A 22,971-nucleotide genomic window follows, 5' to 3' on the forward strand; every position below is an offset into this window, starting at 1 on the left:
CAGTTGTGTAGAATTTCAAAGTGATCCAGTAAAAATTGCCACAGGTACAAGTTAAAAAGTGCTGAAAATTGACACATTTGTACTTTTTACTCCAAGCTGCCGCTCAGCATGTGTATTTTTTTCATATTATGATGAAAGCTACTGGATTTGGTTTTGGAAGAATGGCGAAGACACAGGTATGAATTTACACAGAATCATTTGCAGTGTTTAATAGCATACGTATACTGATTTGCTACAGCAGTTGGCAATTTTTATGAAATTAGAGTTGGTTTTCATAGCTTTACAGTGATGGCCATGCTTTTTGCTATTAACAAAGTTAAACAATGCACAGTAGTTACACAGTAGTGTGTACCTTCTAGCTGTTAAGAATGTTTCTTCCTATGCTGTGAGAAACCTCCTTTCCTGCCAAGAGAGAAAGGCCCCCCCTTTTCTCCTTCTGGGTGAAGGTGTGTGTGTCTTCTGACAGTCTGAACTAGGTGATGGACCAGCCCTATAAAATCCAGATTGGCCTGTTACCTCTTCTCTGAGAGGGGGAAGGTAAATCACCTGCTCAGATAACCAGCCTAGTGGGATGGCACCCATCACTTCTTGGAACCAGTGACTGCAGCTGAGAGTTGGAGGGTGTATGTAAGCTTATCTTTGCTTGCTGTTATCTGCATCCATTTTCCATCAATAAACTGTATCATTCTTTCACACACAATTGGACTTGAGTCATATTGGTACCTTCGAATCTGGTTAGTGTGGGTCCTGGCTGGACTAGGCCTCAGATTAAGACAACTATTGATGTACTTTATTCAGGTTTGTTGAGGAGATATGCCTTTCATTGGTTTGGTGAAGTTCTGAGCAGCAGATCAAACATGATTAAGGTTTGTCTGCCCAATGAAAGCCTATAGGAACAAATGCTAGCAAAGTTATGTCAGGTATGCTTAGTTTCTAGGGCTATTCATTGCTTCAGCCTGAGTCCCATAGCCTGAGTCAAAGCGGGCCGCTTCGGGCCCTTTCCAAGGCAAAGTGGAGGGGGCATGAAGAGACCTGAAGCGGGTTGGGGGCTCTCTAAAGAGCTTCGGAGCTTTGGCACCCCACCCCAGCTGCGACAGCACCTCCAGCTCCTTACCCAAGCCATCACCGTTGTTGTCACTGCCGCCATCACCACTGCCTCCGCCGCCACCACCTGCTGGTGTCATTGCTGCCAGCTCCTGAGCCCTGGACGCGCACTGGCTCTTGTTGCAGGGAGTTACCATTTTTAAAATGTTCCAGGGCTCAGGAGCTGACAGCGGAGGAGGCAGTCCAAGTAAGCAGCTGGGGGGTTGCGTGAGGGTGTCATGGGGGGCCAAAGCGGGATTCAGCCATCCGAATCCCGCTTAGGGGCTGAGGTGTGTTGGGACTGCCCCCCTGCCCAATCAGCCCGAGCCAAATCGGGCCTGTCTTGGAAGCCATGAAGCAGCTTCCGAGTCAGATCAGGGCATCCATGCACAGCCCTATTAGTTTTACTCTGAAGCTAGAATGCTGCCAGTGTTTTCAGAGGAATTCCTGTTTCTGTCAGCATTTTGGTAGTGGGGGAGGAGTAGCAGGAAACTGAACTGAGATAAGAGTGAGGTAATTTTGGAGGCGGAAGGAATCACTCACACTGATTGACAGATCACTGATGAAGAGGGGATAGAGAGGGAAAGGGAAATAGTATGCTGGAATCCTATGCAAATTATTCAGAAGTAAGCTCTACCAACAGGGCTAGACAAGTTCCCGGCACTGCCCCCCATCCCATATTTTTTTATTCAAATGTAAGTTGGATTTTGTTTAACTGAATAGAATGGAATTGCCGCCTCCATTTGGACTCCACATTCTTCATTATAAATTGCAGGAAAGAGTTCCAATAAACAGCTCTAGCCTCTCCCTTTTTATTATAATTCATCACAAAGATGTCTTCTAGATATCTCAAAAGCTGGCTCCCTAGATTGTGATGTTTGGTTATTCCTAATAAAACTATTACCCTACTATTATGCTTTTGATTTGTTCTAATTAGCCAACATGGCTACTGCATGTATTGTTTGAGATGTACACCTAAAAAAAATAAGTGTGCACCTTGAAATGAAATCTTTATTACCATTAGTTAAGTATGTATAATCCCAGGTATTATAAAGGTTAACTTGGAAGAAAGCAGATCCAAATACCTTGGGGAGAAATTTTCTTTTTAAAAACCAGGGGAATTCAGTGATCAAAACCTCTACTGGTTTAAGATCAGAGTTAAGGCTATCTCATGTTGGCTGAAGCTCCACAAAGCCAGGAAATTGGAAGCTAAGGCTGGCTGATGCCTTAACCGATGTGCCCCATGATCAATGATGATGTTGTGCAATGTCAAAAATTGTGCTTGTTTACAGTTTGTACCCATAATTTCCCCATGCACCCATAATTTTCCTAGGTCTTTGAGGCCCAAATCCAGATGGGGAAGATGGCCTGCCTGGGACCAGAAAAGATGCCCCATGTAGCCCTGGTATTGTATTGCCTTATGAAGCATCTGAACTTTGCTAGAGGAATCCTCCTGTGAGGAGGATGTGATGTATGTAGATTATGAACCTGTGGTTATAAATATGTATTCCTGTTATATCTCTGTTTTATGGTGAGCATTTCTAAAGAGAGTGGGATGAGTGACAGGAGGAATGATGTTTTAGCATGTCGGAGATGACTGGCTGAGTGAGTGAAGAGGAGGTGACGTGTGTGTGTGTGATATAAGCTGGGTGTTGTGCTTATGTGAGACAGATAGGGATTAGATCAGAGAGGGTTTGTGAGAGATGGGATTTCTGTTTGGTCTATAAAGAGATAAATCATGAAGAGAGTCTGAAGAGCGAGTGACTAGGATTTATGTATATGAGATGATATACATAGATAACTTTAAAAGTTACTGATTTACTGTTGAACAGCCTAATGCTGTAATTAGTAAAGTTTTCTTTGTTTTATAAAATCCTATGCCTTCTGCTCTTGACTATGTAAGTGTTAAAGTAATAAAGGAGATTATACAGATTATAGAGTAAAGGAAGTGTGTCCTCACAGCTCGAGGACAAAGTAAAAAGTGTTGGACCTGAGCTGAAAGGTCTTGGTGGTAGCATTACTGTGTGTGGGGGAAGGTGTTGCCTGCTGTGGGAAACGCCTTATTGAAGAGGAATTCTTACTGGTTGACCCATAAAATAGAGCTCTGTGGAACCCCCACAGCATAATCATCAAGGACTAAAGCAAGAGTCCCTCAGAATGATCTGGAATTGACCAAGTAGGAGTAGAATCACTGCAACGTTATACCTCCCAACGCAACTTGGCCAGCCTATCCAGAAGTATACAATGGACAATGGTATCAACAACTGCTAAGAGAATCAAAAGGGTCCCCTATTCCCCTCTGAATTGAGCCTGGACCCTGATTGAAATGGATATAGAAAATCCATTTTGCCTAAGAGTGACTGGATCTGGCCAGCAACAACCCACTCAAAGAAGGGCATGTTAGCAACTGGCCTATAGTAATTTAATCCTCTGGGTCTAGATTCTTTAAGAGCTGTCTTATTACCACCTCTTTTAGAGAGGCTGGTACCATCCCATCTCAAGGAGAAGTTTACAATCTCCTAGACATGGCCAAACATCTCTTCCTTATTATATACAATAAGTCAAGGAGGGCAAGGGTCAAGCATACCGGAATTCAGCTGGACGTTGTCAAGAACTTTGTCCACATTTTTAAGTCTTTAAGGAAATGCATCCAATAAAACTGGACTGGATAGTGCCCTGGACACCTCTATTAATAGATCTCTGCTAACAGTGGTCTTTTGTGATGCAGACTATCTTCTAAGTATCTTGCAAACTTGTTACAGTGTGCTAAGTTGGTTTCCACCATATCTACCTCTGGGTCAGATTGTAACAGGACACTAACCACTCAGAAAAGCTCCACTGGATGACACTGAGAAGATGCAGTGGTGGTGGAAAGCAACTTTTTATTTGCCATCATCACAGAATAGGCTCAATAATGAGCTCTAACGTGAGTTCAGACAGACAGTGTGGGTCTTTCTCCACCTGCATCCTATCCATTGTGCTTCATTGCCTTCAACTTGGGTGTATACCAAGGATCTGCTCAATGGGAGGGGCACTTATGCAAGTCATCTTTGGATCCACAGAGCAACCAGGGCTTTCACAGCTTCAGTGGGTGAACCATTTTATTATGTCCCTCACCCTTACAAAGTGAAAAGGCTTCCAAGCATCTCAAGAGGAAGTAAACATTTAAAAAAGGTATGATAGATACTAAATCCAGTTCTCCCCACACCGACTCTGACCAAAGCAGCCTTCAGAGAAGTACCTGAAAGGTGGCAGGAGCAAAACAAACAGTTCCCAGCCCCCAGGTGGCTCCAAATCCAGTCCTCTCCACAGCCTAGGCATAAATATGTGACAGTGTGCATGCATATTATTCCTATGTACACACACTTGCACGTATTATTCACATTACACAGACTTTGGTTGACCTCCACTTTGATAGTGCTGCTTATTCTCTCCTGAACCTCCCAACCACAGCTCCTCAAGCTGGAGTGTAGGCCTTATGTACTAGCTGTTTTTTGTTTTTAAAGTTCTGAGCAGTTGAAATATTCATAAACATTCTGTACTGAGCCAGTGGCAATGGAGGTCTCACATACATAAGCAAACTAAAAATCTTTTATTTCATAGCTAAAGGTTTCAAAGACATCAGTGTGTGTTTACATCAGTTGAATTTATCTGGGCTTTGTAATTTGACAAAGTCACTATTTTTCTGAAAATCCTGTTTTACATTGCAATTCTATATGTGTGTGTTTCAGCTCCTCCCTTCCAGTAGTACCCCTCTCAGCTGCTAGCTCCCCCACCCTCCTCCAGGGCAGAATTCTATGAGGTATGAGGAACTGTTGCAAGGGGGATAAATCTGACAATTCTTTCTTCTTGTAATGCAGAAGTACTTTACACGTATGCTTCTGGCTCTTGGCCACTATATCTACTCTTGTACCTTTGCTGTATTTGCTGGCATGTGTACTAACTCCACCACTTTCCAGCTAAATTTTGTAACATGATCCTTTATCTTAATGAGGCAGAGCCAACAGCCCACAATGCTTCATTTTCTGAAATTATGATTCCTGTTTTAATTAGATGATTTGTTCCATGTAAGAATGATGCCTTCAAACAAGGCTGGTCTTGCTACATTTAGTTTGTATGAACCACTACATGCATAAGAGCTAGATGAAGATGAACAAACAAGGAAAGACTGAGACAAAAGCCAGCAAGTGAAAAACAGGCAACAGTTTTTTATTTAATCTGCACAGCATTAGGCAGTCAACCCCCCAAAACAATCAAAAAGCAACATTTATTTCCCAGGAGGTACCCTCAAAGTTCACTAACATCAAGCCATCCTTTTGTGCACTTCATGATTCTAGCTGTGAGCACCCATTCTAAATAGACAAATCTTATAAAACAACGTGTTAGCTTTTGATAGCATTCTTATTTTGATATGCCATGCTAAAATGTAGGCAACATAGAAGTAACCTTGGACAGAAGGTTGTATCTATTCCATAAATCATGCAGCACAATCTTACGCACATTTACTCAGAAGTAAGTCCCACTGTGTTCAATGGGGCTTATTCCCTTTTTGTGTGTTTAGGATTGCAGCCTTAGAGTGGATTCTGATGCCATGCTTCATAACATTTATGCTATTGCTTGACTTGTGAAGTGGCTACTGTAATATGTAACCTTATCATATGAGCTATGATTTACTGATTTCTGAATGAAGCTGATATCCGAGATGCTTTACACTATCACTTGAACTGGTTTTGAGAATCCACCCTTCTAGCCACTTCAAAACAATGTTTCCCATATTTTAATAGCAGCTTTGACACTTAGCCTTGTGACCAAAGTTACCTAGTTATCTTACACATAAGTACCTGTTCACAGGAACATAAGCTTTTCACAGGTTAAGTAAGTATCAGTTGAACTGATACCCAAGGACTTGATTTTTAGCTGAGAAAGCAAATATTGCCTGGATGGAATAGTAATCTGATTTCAGAATCTGTTTTTAAATGCTTGATGCCTTAACAAGAACCTGGAGTGTAGTCTTCTGAGAAACATGGCACACCCATCCCATCTGTAGCTGCCACAGGTACAAACAAAAAGCTGATTTTGGCATTCACAAGGATAGAAGGGAGTGCTTATACTTGGATACACTATTCCAAAACGGCACAACTTGAGGAGGGTGGCAAATGGAAAATCTAAAACTTGACAGAAGTGATGAATCTTCATGTGTTCATTAAGTAACAGAAGATGATGGTTGTGCTGGAAGGAACACATTCTTGTGTGCTAATAGGAAGTCTTCAACAAGAAAGAAATTAACAGTGTTTGTATGAGAGCTGCTTCCTACATATAGCAGCAAGAGAGCTCCCTGTGAGTCATGAACAGAACCACCACATACTAATGTCTGCATTAGTAAGAGTAGAAGGTGCACCAGTTTACAGGAATAATAAGAGACTGACAACACAATTCTCTGCAAGTTTATTCAGAACTAAATCCCACTGTGTTCAATGATGCTTATTCTCTAGTAAGTGTTTAGAATTCAGCCTTATACAGAGAGTTAGATCATCAAAGGCAGACTATATTGAAAAATACCGGGAGCAGTTTAGTACTTATAAGTGTCATTCACTGAGCTAGCTAAATTGTAGTAACTATTCCTGAATGACCTTTACAGACACAGGGCAGTATCCAATACTGCTGCTCCACCTCTGCTAGTTCCATTGCTCTCACAGGACCCACCACTTGTGCAACAGGGAATTAGCAGTTCTAAAAGTAACCTCGGAAAACTCATTTCCAGATTGGGACTGGTCAGTGAAGCTCCCTTATGTGAGCTCTACTGATCCACACCTTTCTGGAAATAAGCATTTTGGTTTGGTTTGGTCACCACTAAGTTCCCATTGCGCTAGTGCTAGGTCTTGCTAGCATGGGGGCAGTATTGGATACTGTCCATGGGAGTCACTTATCAAAATGTGTACAGTTATTATGAGAAATGGTCCCAAGAAGAGAATTGAAAAGATAAAACACCACCTTCAGCACAATCCAAAGCTTTTCAGGCGCTCCAGTGAACACAGGAGATGTATGTGTAGAGCTGTTTCCAGCATATTTGGCCTCAGATGGTCAACAACCCCACCTTGGTCTGTGAAAGTGCACAGGGGGGCACTAGCAGGTTTCTGGCCCAGCTAAGATTACGTGGAGATACTAGTTTTATGAACCAACAGCTCTACCTGGGGTCAGACAGGCAGCATCCATGATTCTGATAATCTCTGGCCTTTTCACATGTCACTGTGATTATACAAATTGTGACTGTTACATATTTAGCTCCTAGACAGAGGTGCTGATTCATACTAGCAGCCTCCATGCATTCCAGCTGGGTCAAAAGCAAGTGTATTCTTGTGGGTTATCACTTGTGGGGACACTGAGCATCTGAACTGGGCCTGCAGTTCTACACTTGCAGGGAACTGCTGGACCAGGGCTCTTATTTTTATATATTTTCTCTATAGATTACTTTTCTTGATATATACTCTTAGAAAATATTTATTCCTTTCAATCAATGCTGAATAGCCAATCTTGCTTCACAGAAGCTCCTGCCACTCAGTTCAGTTGGAAATTGTGTATGCACTTGGGCTTTACCAGCAAAAACAGCTTTACAGATAGTCTTATTTCAAAAGCCTGCAAAGTGCACTTTTTATTACATTTTTTTCTTCAACACAGTATCATGAGTGAATTGAATGAGCAGCTAAATCAAAATAGCAAAGGGCACAACCCAGCCTAAATTAAGTAATTTTAAATCTTATTAATTTCAGTAAGACAGCACAAAGCACATGCTTTAACTCTTCCAGTGGAATGGAATTTAGAAGCTCTTAACTGCGGCTGGATTGTGCCCAGATTATTTGTTGAAATAGTTCTTTTATGATTTAGAATGGAAAATACAAAAGTAATTTTTCTTCAGGCTAATACTAAAATAGTCAGTTGATCATATTCTTTATTTAGTTTACATGAAACACATTAAACAGCTATATAATACAGAAGAAACTAGAGGTCTTTGTCTAATTGTATGTACACAATTGTATGGATGCAAGTTGCTTATACAATATTTCTTCAGTTGCCCTGCTCTTCTACTTGTACCTGCCTAAACACTACATTGTGTCTAACGGGAAGAACATCTCTCTTATGAATATTAAAGTGACTTTGATATGATACAAATGGTACTGATGTCTGAATACAGTAAAACATTTTTCTTAGACATAGACCAATACAAATTTTGGTGCACTTACCACTTTTATTTCACTATGCAGAAACATACATTCACCATGGGTTGTGATGTGACTGACAGTGTAATGAAGACAGTATCCCTTGAAATGGATGTGATAACCAATGACAAAGAATGTTTAGTAGGTGTTTTGTACAGTTTAAGGCTTAACTCTGACCTAGATAGGAAATGCTGACCAGACTTGTGAAAAGAAAAAGAACAAAAAGGAAATCAATTTTAAAATATTACAATTTCAGACTATTATTTCTGAACTGCTAAGGAAAGCACACATTTTATTTAAAATAATCACAACGTAATTTATAAGATGAGGACTTGTGAAGGGTGACTGCAGGATTCCTAACTTTAAACTTTAAACAATGCTAAAATCATTACATCTATTAAAGGTCTCAAATCAGGTAAACAAAGCACATTTTGTAAGCATTTAAATAAGATTAGAGATTCACCATTGTTTATTGGACAAGAGTAATAAAACCAGATGAAAACAAATATGATTCAAGTTGTTTACTGAGTAAAGTGTGTTACTGGCACATCTAATGTGATAAAACATAATACACAGTACCTATACAGCTTATAGCATTTTAGGGCAATCTTCACTCACCCTAAACAAAAGTTTTGCCACCTAAGAAACAGTGGTTGAGACTTTCAATAACTGTGAAGGCATGAACTGTTTTATGTGTAGCATGAGATCACTGTTTTATATTATTGATGAACGTGCAGGTATAGATGGAAACTTAGTTTAGGAAAACTAAAATGCTGCTTCTTTGTAATTTGTTTGTTGCTTCATGCAAATATTGGGTTACTAATGCTGATTCAGATTGCTGAAAATGGGACGATATTTCTGCCAGTGTCCTTAATAGCAATCAAGATAGATTCTTCCACACTGAAAATTTCGCTGGAGAGATGCAAGCTTGCTGGGTTAGAACCAAGACTCCACGTAGGCTCTGGTATTCCCAGTGGTGTACATGACTGAATTCATAAGAAAGCTACGTTATTCCTGCAGTAGAAAGAGTTTAGTTAAGTTCTTGAAATGATTCAAAATACTAGATAAAATGATTTATGTGCCACGAAAAGTATTACAGCTATCTCCAGTACAATTGGTTCTTTATAGCATGGCTAATTCAAAGCCATTTGTGGGATTGTAATAACGTATATAATGTTTGTCTCAGGCCTGTATACTGATTCTAGTGAAAAATAAAATTACACCAATACTGGTTTCTTAAAATTTTGTGCCTTTTCATGATGGAGATCTATCTGTCTTATTTATGAACAATGGTAGCAGCCAGATCAAAGATCTTGGTGTGAGCTGTAGAACACTAAACAGCTATAAAAATTTGGAATCACAGTTAATAGGGTCAATTAATAATGGTTTCTAATAGAATTTAAATGAGAGGCCTATATGCTAAAACATATACTTTGCGTGCAAAAGATCCCAGATTCAATCCCTGGCATCTCTAGGTAAAGGGTCTCAAGTAGGTGGGCTGGAAAGATCCTGTCTGAGTCTTCATGAGAGCCACAGCCAATCTAAATAGGCATTACTGGGCCAGGTAGACCAATGGCTTGATTCAGTATAAGGCAGTAGCTCATTTATCCAAAGCCTTCAAACAATGGCTATATATGTATCTATATGTAATATGAACATTATTTATACCTGTAGTTTCTCAATGTTTTGCTAAATGGACCCACAAATGAAAGGCTTTCTTTGTCTAGGACTTATCTACAGGCCTTGCCTCCCACCTCAGAAATCATCTCCTTTGTCCCTTTTTTTTTATTGTACCCAATCTGCAAACCCATCAATAAGGCTACAACAATCCCAGATTCCCAATCTTCCATATGGTAGCATATGATTTATATTCATGTTTGGGAATATATATATATTGGAGTTAAGATTATGCTAGCAAAGCAGAAAAGCCATCTTTTTTTTTCTTTTTTCGCACACAACATTCAAAGCCACCTACTGATGATGGTAGTATTAAGAGCTCTTGCACAGCATGTTAGTATGTACAATATATTCTAGCACATGCATACAGTAACTGCATTATCATCAAGATGCCTGCTTAGCCAGAATTTGTCAGCATGCCTTTACTGAATTGCAGTAGACAAGAAAAAAAAATATTTTACTGTCTCCCTTCAAGAAACAATGCAATTATCAAAAACAAAACAGCCATGGTAAAAGGAGACAAAGACATCCACATCAGCACTTATTGTCCCGTAAATGGAGAAAAAGATACAATTTAAAAGAAATTTCAACCATACCTGAGCAACTTTGCATTAAAAACCTAAAGTTCTGATATTTATGGTCATTATATGCAGCCATTATATTTTTAAGTTTTTCAGTCAGAATAATATCTTACAATAAAATAAAATGTTTCCCTTCCCCCACAAGTCATATGCATAAGCAGTCTTCAGGCTTGGAAATTACAGAGCAGCATACTGGATCATGGAAAATGCATAGCAACTTGCGAACAGACATAAGCAAATGGGTTTCTTCTATTTTTCTCACTGGCATTAACAGAAAGAGGGGAAAAGCTCTGCCCCATAAACTTCAGGTAAGTTTCAGAATCAATGTTTTTTCAAAATGCAGTCCAAATGCCAGCAAGCATAAATAGAAAGGGTTAGAGATGAACTATGAAAGAAGAAATGATCTTTGTCACATGCCAGCCCATGAGTACCTGGGAAAAATCTCATCCTCTTACCTGTGGTCAATCCTCCCCATCTTCTGGTGTGATTTCTGTCTCTTTATGTACCACTACTTTGGTCACTGACATGTCAGGGTGCTGCTCTTTGGCCTCTTTAATTGCCTGAGCCAGCGCCTAGCCCAAGGAAACCACAGAAGGGCAAAAACAAGAAGGAGGTGGAACATGCATGATCAGTAGCAAGGTGAAGAGAGATTCATGATAAATTACACAATTTGCAAATGAGAAAAAGTGATTCACAATAGGAATTTTGTATTTGATCTAAATAATCAATTTATTTTATGCCTGCACTAACACTGCATTTTAGATTTACAGTTAAAAAACAGAAGACTAACCTAGGGATAGTTTTAGCAGCTTATTAATCATACCTGATCATGGTCAATGTCTGCATCCCCTGTGATGACTATTCGCTTCTCAATTCTTGTCTCTGATATGCCTCCTTTTACTGTCTAAAACGAGGAAACAAATATAGGTCTTAAGTAAAAGCATTGTTGTTGTCAAAGGGAGAATTCCTTATTTGAGCTTTGCTGAAAGAAAGGTATGTCAAATGTTTCAAAGTGCTTGACATCAACTATAAAAAACATTCCTGAACAAACTGGATATAGAATATTTGTACACAAAATAAGTAAAACTCACTGCTAGGTGGAGTCACACAAAACACAGCATCCCACTGAATTCACTGAGTAAACAAACCTGTTTAAGGTGAGATTGTGTTATGCCCTGGCACAAGCAGAGGTTATAGTAGCAATTTACTTCAAACTTAAAGAGCATCAGGGAGACTATTAGGGATGTGCACTGGATTTGGATGAAGCCTGAGCAGTATCAGGCCACTTCAGGCCAGTTCTGTTGCTTCCCAAGGCAAAGCAGGCTTTTCTCAGAAGCCAAAAGAACCAAAGCCACTCCAGAATGAGGCTACCTCATCAGCTTGTGTTTCGGAGATGTACAGACTTGTCTCCTGCAAATAATGTCTTTTGGTTTCTCTAAACACTCATTGTAAGTAGGGGAAGGAGGGAGTGTAATTGAGTGACTGACGGGTCCACCTTCTAATCCTAGGGCACATTTTACCATGAGCACTAATCACTGCACTTTGGGGGAGGGACTGAGTTCTATTGAGTGTTTCATTAAAAAAATTGCTGTCTTTTGTTTCTCTCAGGCACAGCAATTTTGAGTAGAAAGGAGTGAAATGATTCTTACTAGGTTAGGTGACTTGGCTTTGGGTTTTAATTTAATTCAAAATTATCCTTTCCTTTCTGCTGTAATTCAGTCCTTCTTTCAGACTTTTTACTGAATAATCTCTTTGAGATACCCTACTTTGATTTCTCAGTTCTTCTGTGTTGTGTTGTCTATGTATGTAGTTAAATTATCGAATCTGCAGCACGTAGTTAAACTATGGAATTCACTACCACAAGTTGTAGTTATGGCCACCAATTTGGATGGCTTTATTCCCATAAGCTGTAGAACACCTCAATGGAAATGACAACATCTGTTATTCACAAGTTCACAATAACTGTCATGTCCCCACTATGGGACCCAAATATGATTGACAGTCTGACTGGCTCAAGCACCTTCTGATCATGGCAATCATTGAGTGGATTTATTTATTATTTATTACGTTTCTATACTGGCAATAGCCAATGGACTGGTAAAATACCATGAGGAATTAAAGGATGCGTTATTACTCTTTGCCTTATCTGTTATTATAACATGCCTCTGAGACTGGATGCAGCAAGGACTTTTGAAAGTTCCTGATGGCTGGGCTAGAGTCAAAACAGAAGTCATTCCTCTGAGAAAATGATAACAGTCTCCTTGGAGACCAAGACAGCAAGCTGACCTCATGAGGAGAAAGGAGTTAAAAACTCAATTCAGAATCAAACACTTGGCAACTGTCTGCGTCTTCCATATACCTGAAGCAGAATTACTACCTGAGGTCCTCTGCCTGGTCTTCACACCTGCCTGCATAGATTCATAAATTTTGGCTGGGCTTAGTAGCCAATCATCATTTCCAATAACCGGCAACACACATAGTTTTTGCTTCCCACTTCAGAGGCAAAGTGTGTACACCCTTTTGTACCCACTGCCTGTAAAATGTTTTCTGTTCTTCTTTCTTTTTTTTATGCAGGGAAAGGGTGGTGGATGGATTGTGTGTGTTTGTAGTTGCAACCCTTTCCTCCCATCAATGAAATTGATGCTGCATCCCAGCACAGACACAGCATGGCAATGTTTGGGAAAAGGCGGTCCCTGCCTCTCTGGGTTATCAGGGACTTTAAAAAGTGTTATTCCTGTGACAGTCTATATTGGAGAGTTTCCCTATTGTTTTCTAAAATTCAGTTTCTGGTTATAACTGGCAACCATTATTTGTGGATTCCTGACTCCACACTGAGTAACTGTTAACAATACAGATTTGTTGCTCAACAATTCCAGACAACTACTGCATAATAAATGGCCTAGGGTATTTGATGGACTGCCTTCCCTCTTATGAACCTGCCCATCAATTGCGGCTATGTTTAGAGGCTCTGCTCTATGTTCTGCCACCAAGAGCAGTGCGGTTGCTGGGGATATTAGACTTTTCAGTGATGGTGCCCACCTCCCTCCCAAGGCAAATTAATTGGCCCCATATCTGATGTCTTTTAGGCAGGTGAGACAGTTTTATTCCTCCAAGCTTTAAGTGTATTTTAATTTTGCCTGTTGCAGATTTGTTTGCTTTAATGCTTTCCAGTTTTAATTGTAACAAGATTTTAATTATTGTAAAGTGCCTTGGGGGCCCTTTTTAGGGGTGAAAGTCAGTAAATAAATCTTGTATTTACAAAGAAATAAAGAAATGTGTACTGTTTACCTGCCTAAGTGAGATCTGGGGAGAAGTGCTTTAGAATGTAATCCCATAGATTGTGCTCCTCATAGATGGAGGTATCCTCAGTCTATCCTATGCCCTGCCAGAAAGAGACAGGCATGGCAGGAAGAGAATGGAGGTCATTTTGTCTCCTGTTCCTCCTCAAAAACACCAAGATGGGCTTCTGAGTCTATCTAGCTCCCTTACTGGCAGTGGACTGGGATAAGCAACAGAGAGGCTATAGGATCCTGGCCTCTCCTCTCCCTGCTCACTGTAACACCCCCTTTTTGACCTCTCTGAGGTTGCACAGTACTTCTCACAGCAGCTGCAAGGGGGAGGGGGAATCCGAAATATCCTGTTTCCTCATCTCAGATATCCATATTTTAAAACATTATGTAAACGTCAAACCTGCACTTGAAAAATAGGTTTCTGAGACTTACTTTGGTGATGTGTGTCGTAGTTGTAGTACTGGTAGTTTCAGATGTAATGGTCTGTGCACTCATCAGAACTCCTGGTTCGGAGTCAGCACCAGGATCCACCTAAGGAAAGCAGACGAGCAAACCCTATGTAATGAAAAATATGTCGAAAATCTGGAGATATTAGTGTACAGCTGATGAATATTCTGCTTAACCCTGAGATTTAAAAGGCTACATTCTTTGAGTACTCAAACATGGAGTGAGTGGCAATGTGTTCAGTGCTGAGAAGCAAATAATAAATGTATCATGCAGGAAAACTTCTCCACAAAGTTATATCGGCGCCTCCTTAGTCCCAGTTCAATGTAATTAATTTTGTACACTGCAGTCTTGACCTTTGGTATGTTATTCCTAGCGTAGACTGTCTTTTTGCCCTCATAGCATCTGGCTGTGTTATATTCTGTCCAAGTCTTTTGTGCAGTTTCTTACCTCAGATGATTCATATGTAATGGTTTTTGTCTCAGTATGAACAACGGGCACTTCCTTCATAGAAATTTCCAGCTTCTCCCCACCTGAAGAAACACTGCCAAAACTGATTGTTTCGGTCTTCACAATTGGTGACTGCTTCAATGAAAGAAGGTAATTGTATGATATATTAAAGTTGTTGGGATTTTAGTAATTGCAGAGATAAAACATAAAATGAAATGTGCTCTGCTACTGCATGAGAGAAACAAATATCTCCGTTATACAAAAATAAATACATATTATATATGTAAGAGCACTTTAGAGCAATGTTTATATCTAAACCAGGACAGTATCACCTTTAGACAGTAGGCAGCTATGAAATTTTTAAGCTTAATTTTCATGTTATTGTAGCTCAGACTCACATACGTTCCTTTAAATAGCTCTTATATGATCAAAACCATGTTAAGCTTTTATAAATGGCAATTTGAGAGAGAGGAAATTCCTGTTAATGTGCTGAGAAATCTGTACAGTGAGTAGAGACAACTCTTCTCAGCTTGACAAGCATACGAAAAGAGCTTACTGGCTAAATAAGAGAAAGAAACAGATACTGATCTTTCCATGGAACACAACACTACATCTGTATGCTCTGGTAAGATCCGTTTCAGTACCAACATGGTTAGGCACTGATCCTCAGCACTATACTTTATTTCTTGTGAACTGCATGACGCATGAAGTCAAAAAACGTTAAAGAACATGGAACCAGCAATAAGCTTCAAGACTGCCATGCAAGAGAGGAAACATGGGCGGCTTCACATGTGTCATTTCCTACACAGAACCTACACATCCATGTAGGAAAACTGCTTGTATACCATGCGTATGATGTCACATGCATTTTCCCTCATGAACACACAGCACTCATTGCATGCAACTGCATACACATGGTCTAAACTCTTTTTTCTTTTCTACTTGGGAGCCATCCATGTAGGGAACAATCGCACATGAAGCTGTCCTAAGATGAGAAACAAACTGCTCACAATAATAACCTAGCATGATGTATTGAATACTTCATGAGTGAATGTAATGTAAAGAATACATCCATTTATGCAGAATTGTCTAACGGGACATTGTTACCTCAAAAAGAGGCTTTCTTTCCTGTGTATCCAATACACGGGCTGTTGCATTCTGCTCCTCCTCCTGATCATGAAACACAGTAGCAGTTTCTTCCTGTTTGCTTACAGCTTTCTCAGCCTCCTGCCTTTTTTCCTCTTTAGCCCCTGCAGTCACAGCAGAGCCCTCCTTCCCTTTGATGCTAGAAGCCACATGAGATATTGCCTGTGCTGTAGCATCCAGCTGAATACCAGCCAATTTAGCAGCATCCCCACTTGCATGCACACTCATCACATGTCTCTCCTCGACCATTACAGTTTCCTGCACAACCTTCTTTATGGCCTCCTGTTGTGGCTCCTCCTCCTCTGGCTTCGTTTCACTAGAATGTATCTCCTGATCAGTCTTTGCTTCTGTTCTCTGCAGGAAAAAGAAGTTAATATCAAAACGTAACGCAGTATATAAATTACATGACTAAAGAATATTAAACTTGGCTGATTGTTTTGCTTCCTCTTATCCATGATACAAGGTGTTTGCTTGAGTTTTCAAAAGCTGGACAGTGGTACAAGTGAACAAATGCTATGCAATTTCTCCTCATTATAAATACTAAGCCTTAGTACTTTCAATATAATAAACAGCTCAGGAACAAACAAACAAACAGCTACCCCAATTTTCTTCTGAGGTCTTCGTGTGTGTCTAGATCTAGGAAGGAAAAGTACCTGGCATGCGCATTAATATTTTTTCATGCCGATTCTGGGATAGTAATGCACATAAATGAGAACACCACACTTATGTGCAAAATAATATGGAAAATATCACCACCACCCCAAAAAATCCCCAGACCCATCAAGATAAAGTAATTAAATTCTAAAGATGGAATCAAATGGCCACCTGCGCCCAGCTATGTGAAGTAGATGTAACCCCTCCTATGAACTCAGTTGGTTTTCTTGCAGACTCTATTAAAGTGAAGATATCGGTACCATCCAAGGTTTTTTCACCGGAGAGTTGTTTTTTCTAAATAGACAGAGAAATATACAGTCACACATACACAGACACGAAGAGAAGCGGACAGACACACATTATGTTAATTGACAAAAACAGACAAAGACAAAGGAGAGGAGGAAACGTGGCAGGGATACAGAGAGGAAAATAATGGGAAAATAAATCAGCACAAATCTGTAATGACTATAAGCAGTAATTTAAAAAAAGCAAAGTTGTTAGCACTAGGATTTTGCTGGTCCTTGTGAAGCATTTTTTTTCTTCTAAAACAAGCCATAGCAGCATACTACATTTCAGTAACACTGAATTTTAAGTGTTTAAAAGCCTAAAAATGCCTGCTTTGTACTGTGTTAACTGACTCAAACCATGAGGAAATAATAAGAAGCTAGGTTGGCTGTTGTCAACATAAAGCCAAGCAACAAAAGGACTGAAAGGCAGGGTAGTGAGGGTATTGCCTAAAGGAGTCATGCTTTTATCTTTAAACTGTGGTAAAATTGCGTGTTACCACTACTCTTGATGCTGATGATTCAGTAATGTAGTGAGCAGTAGCAACGGTGAAGGGTGGTTCTCTGGAATATTTCCACTCAGATACACTCTTTTCTTTCCGACCAAATGCCTCTCCTTTAAGTCTTTCACCATCAGGAGGTTTCTCAGCTTTGGCAATCTGCATGCTCCCTGCTGTATCGCGCAACTGCAAATCCTGATCCATCTTTAGTGTCTTCTTCACACTTTCCTCTTCAGGACTCTGCAGGCGGGAGTCTGCCTCTTTAATGGGTGTCAATGATTCAGATACCCTTCTTTTTGCATCAGATAACCTTCTGGATTTTTCATCAGTAACTGGTTCTAGAATTTCATATTCAGCTGCTACTGGAATGATTTTCACAGATTCTGGCACTGCCCTTCCCATTTTTTGAAATGCTTCAAATGATGACGGAACACTTTTTTCTCCCTCTTTTACTTTAGTGGTCATGGTCACAATTTTCCCAGAGACAGTATCATAGGATTTTCCTAAGGTGTACATTTTCTGCTTATTGTCATCTTTCAACTGCAATTCACCTTCCAAGTCCTCAAAGGTCTGTATGTCAGTGGTACTGGATTTTAAAAGCTCAGCTTGGATGTCACCAGTTTTACTGCTCACAGTCATTACTTTGTATGTCACAATGGTTTTCGATTCACCATCAACTACCTCAATGGGTACTTTGTCTACAATAACCCAATCCTCAGTGCCCTATATTTGAAATATAAAAGCTAAATTAGAACAACTAATTGTTTGCACCGGTGTGTAAGGAAACTAAAATATAATACCTTTAAGGAAATTATGGCAGCCATCTTGAGAACATATACATTTCTGCATTCTATCATTTAGTATAGTTCTGAAGAATCTGAAGACATCTTAAACATTTCAACTTGTACAAACTAAAAGTAGCTACAAAATAAGCAACAAAGGAAGGCACATCACATTGTCTTAGTTTTCATTTCTAAACAAATTTTCTTAAACCACTGGGCAGTATCCTAACAGATCTAACACAAATTAAGTTGCACTAACATAAGGGACGTCTAGTGCAATGCCACTAGCTTTAGTTTGCACAATGGGATTCCACACAAAAAATCATCATGCAAGCTAAATGCTACTGCATATATTGATATGAAAATTATACTGAAAATATTGCATATTATATGGAGCGTAGTCTTACCATTTCCTTATACTTTACTATTAACTATTCAGTACATTACATTCCAAGGATTCATTCCCAAACACGCATCCTAATAAAATAAATCACACTTTCAACATTTGGAAACACCCCCCCCCCCCCTAAAATTATGTGTTTGAGGCAGGGTGATTACCCAATAAAAGCCTCATCTAGAAGCACCCTATGACTCAGGTTAAGTATTACAGAGATGATACCAAAGATTTTCAGAGACAGATATGACAGAGTTTTAGTCATCATGCACACTCAGTGTCCAGTTACACAAATTAATGAAGAATGGGACAATTTTCTGGATACTAGTTTGATGAGATGTGGTCAAGGTGCCAACAAATTCACCCTTTTGCAGCTTAAACTCTATTTCCATTGCCTAGTGGAAAAGCTAAACACATATAACTTCAAATAGCACTTTGGAAAGTCTAAGGACCGCTTTACATGTTACTTTTTAAAAAGTATATAACGGTATGTTCCTTCCTCACGTGGGCACAGTAAGGATCAAATTTGTTTCTCCCCTTCGTCGCAGCATGCATGAATGGAGAACGCACTGGCCAATCTATGTGCATTTCTAACCAGCCTTACCTTTCCATTCAGTCAAACTATGCATCCTCTGGTGTGTGGATAACTTGACCAAGCACAGAGGGATGGGTGAATGGGGATTTTGGGAATATGGGAGATATGCAAACATCCCCCATTCCTTGTAACAGCATCTCATGTTGCCTGCACATATGCCTATGTGGTAGAACAAGGGGAGAAACAAGGGCTTTCTTGAACCCTTATTGTGATTTCTGGGTACACTGTGCCTGTGCAGTGAAACACAGCGCCCAGAAAAATGAACATGTACCAGCAGCAAATGCATGTTTTCAAACAAGTGAATGATAGCAGAATATGCAGGAGGAAGCTGGAATTGGACCTGACCCCCAATATATTTGCTGTAACGTGTGAAACATACGTGTTTTTCACAACTTAGAGGGAATTCATTCCAATGACAACAATGTGTTGCTTAGTATAGTATTTAAATATGATATTTAAATATGCAAATGTCTGCACACACTGAGAAGAAATGAGGAGCTTCTAAGCTCCACAAACCTATGCTGCAGAGGAATAAATATTAAACAGATCTCACAGTCATGGGGTAGGCAATGTGGTACATGCTGGCACCAATGCACCCCTGGACACTTTTCTTGGAATGGCTGAGTAGCTCTACCCCTCCTACTTTTCTTTTCTTAAACTACACAACATATTTTCTTCCCAACAGCTGGGATTGCTTCAAAGCAAAGTGAGGGCCTCTAGACACTACCATTTTCATTTCCCATTGATGCCTCTGAGCTGCATGTGGGGACCAAAGACATTCTTAGGAAATGATGGTGGGTGGTGGCAGTACACCCAGACACCAAAAAAAGAAGAAGGGAAAAACAAAACAGGGACCCCATCGCTGCTGTCAGGTAAGCTGTGGGGGGCGGTTGCTAAAGGGAGCTGTGGGAGGATTAGGGATGTCAGCAAGGGGTGGGGGATTAGGGAAGCCAGTAAGGGGGGGAGTCAGGGAAGCTAGCAGAAAATGGGAGTGAGCAAGTAGTGGGAACCCAGCGAGGGGCTGGGCGAACAAGCTGGGAGCAACCTGAGGGTTGGGGAGGGTTGTGTGCTTGTATGTCTGAATGGATGGGTGCTGCATGTGTGTGAGAAAGAGAGAAGAGAGGAAGGGCTTAGGAATGATCCAGAGAGGGGGGATTGTAGAGGTATCTAGAAAGAGAGACAGAATTCTTTCTTTGTGTGCTTGGAAGAGGAAAAGGGAGTGTGTGTGTGTGCATTCATGCACACATGATGGATACCTGATAAATGTGACTAAGAAAGCGCACATACATGTATGTGTATATGGGCAGTGAACCAGGATGAGAGAAAAAGAGTATAGGTGATGATCTGGAGTGAGAGAGAGAAAGAGATATGGGAGAATGAGCTCTCTGGCAGAGGGGTTAGGGGAGAAAAAAAGTTTGCCTTCTGTGAAATAGGTTTCTATTGGTGCTGAAAACTGTGGGTTTGAAGCAGCTTTTGTGTGTGTTCAGGCTCAGAATCCACCTCTGCCGTATCCTAAATCTTTTGGGAAGGTTACTTGTCCTTTGACACTAGCCATAGTGCAGCAACTATTTTGTGGTGGTGCCCAGGACACTTCTTGAAATTGCAAGACGTGCTCATGGGCCTCAAAAGCTTGAAGACCCATCATAAACTTTTGTAATGTATTCATTTGGCTGTTCCAGCATTCTGCTCCACAATTCTATCTACTACTGTTTCTTTTTAAAGTGTGCCTATCAAAAAGATAAGCAAATAAGTTCCACAAAATATAGCCTCTTTGAATCGTAAGAATGTGTGCTTTGCTTTTTACCTGAGAATCAAGGTATGTAGTGCTTTCCTTCTGCAAAAATATACGTTTTTCAGATATTTCTCTTTCTTCTTTGGTCTAACAAACAAGAGGGATTGAGGAAGTGTATGGTTTTAATAAAGAGATGGACTTTAATAAATAGATGGTCTTGTAAGTAATTTATAACATGCTTTTTCTTTTCACTCTCTAATATATGCATATTAGAGTAATACATAACTTACTAAGCTATTTCACTTGGAACAAATACATAAACAATACATAACTTACTAAGCTATTTTACTTGGAACAAATACATAAACAAGATGGATAGAAAAATAAGGCAGAAAAAATTCTAGGAAAAAACAAGTCCATTAAAGCTAGCATTTCAAATTAACAGAATTATACAGAATTAGTCATATTTAAGCCCACTAATTTCAATGACCTTAGGCACACTTACTTCTGCTTAGGATTGGAGTATATATTCCTGCACGCTTTCCTAACATTCTGGGTTAGAACATGGTATACGTTGATTCCCTAGGAGTATTTTACAGTGGTCTGTAGCCAATCACCCTTGGAGGATCTGATATAGGGCCACAAGTCGATGTGAAGCTTTTAAAAACTCATCTAAGATTTTTCAACTTGACATCCCCACAGAGTTGGTCATTGTGAAAAAAAACCCCTACATACGGGAACCTGGTATCCTAAGGAATATTCCAGATCCCTCCCTGGATTTTCAGTTTTCATTAAATAAGGGTAGTCTCTAGCTCTTTAATTTGTGGAGTTATATGAAAAAGCATATGGATAGTATTCTCCTCAGTTGCTCATTAAATAGTAGCACAATTAAATAACTTTAAACATGTTTGGCTATCTGTATTCTTGTTCTGGATATCCTATAATTACATATTGCCTCACCATCCATGTTTCTTTCTTTCCAATAGTGGGATTCAATAACTGTATTGGGGGTGATTTTGTACATGTGGAATCTCAAGATTCTTGCATTATTCCTTTTTCACTTTATTTACTTTTCCACAATGCATCAACTCTATGGAAGTACCATAAACAAAAATTGTACTAATAAAGTAGTAGGCAGAATATGGGAAATTTGTCTCTGGTTGCTTTTAAAAGGGACTACTGTCCCTTGACATTTTCTCTTTCAAAAAGTAGTCCAAGTTGAAAAATCCTAGATGAGGTTTTAAAACCTTTACATTCAACTTGTATTAAACTGGCTGACTATAGTGTCTCTACCTTTTTGATATCCTCGCTCCTTGCTAAATTGGCCTGGGATGAAACAAGTGAAGCACAAATAATGCACTTGTCTTGATAGATATTATATGCCATGAATTCTGATATTTATTTATTTATACACACACACACGCGCGCGCGCGCGCCATGAATTCTGGAACAGAACTCTTAATGTTCAACTGATCTTTCACCAATTTGCCTCCTAGAATCTTGCTTGCAGTAACAAGGTAGAATGATAAACCGCTCCCATCTTTTTGTCAATTTCAGATTTGTAGCATATCCTGACCATTTTGTATACTAAGATATTTCTGGCAACCTAACTTAATATTTTTTTACTTGCCAAATTAATATCAGTTGCTCTGTTGAAGCTGAAAGGGAGAAAGGTAAGCACTCACTTCTTCAGGCACGAGTGGTTCAATCATAGGAGCTTCTTCCTGTCTTGCAGAAAGCCGGACTGGTGATGTTGAAAGTCTCTTCTCCCATTCATTGGTCCCTGAGGTATCTGTGGAGGTTTCCAAGAATGTCCGTTTCAGCTCACTTATATTGGTCTGGTGTTTCATCAGGTCTTCCTGGTTTTTATCTAGTTCCTGGGGGGAAATACAGCATTTCGTAACTTAGTTTATCTAAACTGACAAGATATGAAAAAATCAAATCATGTTAGTCAGCAAAAGAAGCCTGAATGGGATTAGATCTCACAGCACAACCACAACACTCTTGGGAAATGGTGGTGTTTTCAAGGATAGTTGCATAGAAACTCTTAGGACACTTCACACATAACATTGTGGCAAACCAGTGTTTGTCAATGGGTGTACTCTTGTTAGAGATTTGCAGCCAATCTCAGCTCCCTAGAGAGTG

The 22,971-nt window shown here is 39.8% G+C and overlaps 1 protein-coding gene across 8 annotated transcripts in view; it reads right to left on the bottom strand.

Moving 5' to 3' along the window:
• Window positions 1-5,272: 5,272 nt before the first annotated feature.
• The window catches only part of EPB41L3 (erythrocyte membrane protein band 4.1 like 3), a 157,755-nt gene continuing 140,056 nt past the window's right edge, over window positions 5,273-22,971 (bottom strand). For 2 of the 8 annotated variants that reach the window (XM_084849816.1, XM_084849815.1), the window contains exons 15-22: window positions 22,512-22,703; window positions 20,899-20,973; window positions 16,153-16,239; window positions 14,740-14,871; window positions 14,278-14,376; window positions 11,379-11,459; window positions 11,011-11,127; window positions 5,273-9,311 (exon numbers count right to left, since the gene is read on the bottom strand). In XM_084849816.1, coding sequence (XP_084705942.1) covers window positions 11,017-11,127; window positions 11,379-11,459; window positions 14,278-14,376; window positions 14,740-14,871; window positions 16,153-16,239; window positions 20,899-20,973; window positions 22,512-22,703 — 777 coding nt within the window. In that variant the 3' untranslated portion in view covers window positions 5,273-9,311; window positions 11,011-11,016. Of the gene's footprint in view, window positions 9,312-11,010; window positions 11,128-11,378; window positions 11,460-14,277; window positions 14,377-14,739; window positions 14,875-15,846; window positions 16,240-16,710; window positions 16,834-17,323; window positions 18,047-20,898; window positions 20,974-22,511; window positions 22,704-22,971 lie in introns of all 8 variants that reach the window. The other 6 variants (XM_084849810.1, XM_084849812.1, XM_084849818.1 and 3 more) reach the window with 5 other exon arrangements.

The sequence above is a fragment of the Heloderma suspectum genome, chromosome 4 (genome assembly GCF_057233095.1).
Source record: "Heloderma suspectum isolate Gila_16-S chromosome 4, 16-S_ref, whole genome shotgun sequence".
NCBI classification, from domain to species: domain Eukaryota; kingdom Metazoa; phylum Chordata; class Lepidosauria; order Squamata; family Helodermatidae; genus Heloderma; species Heloderma suspectum.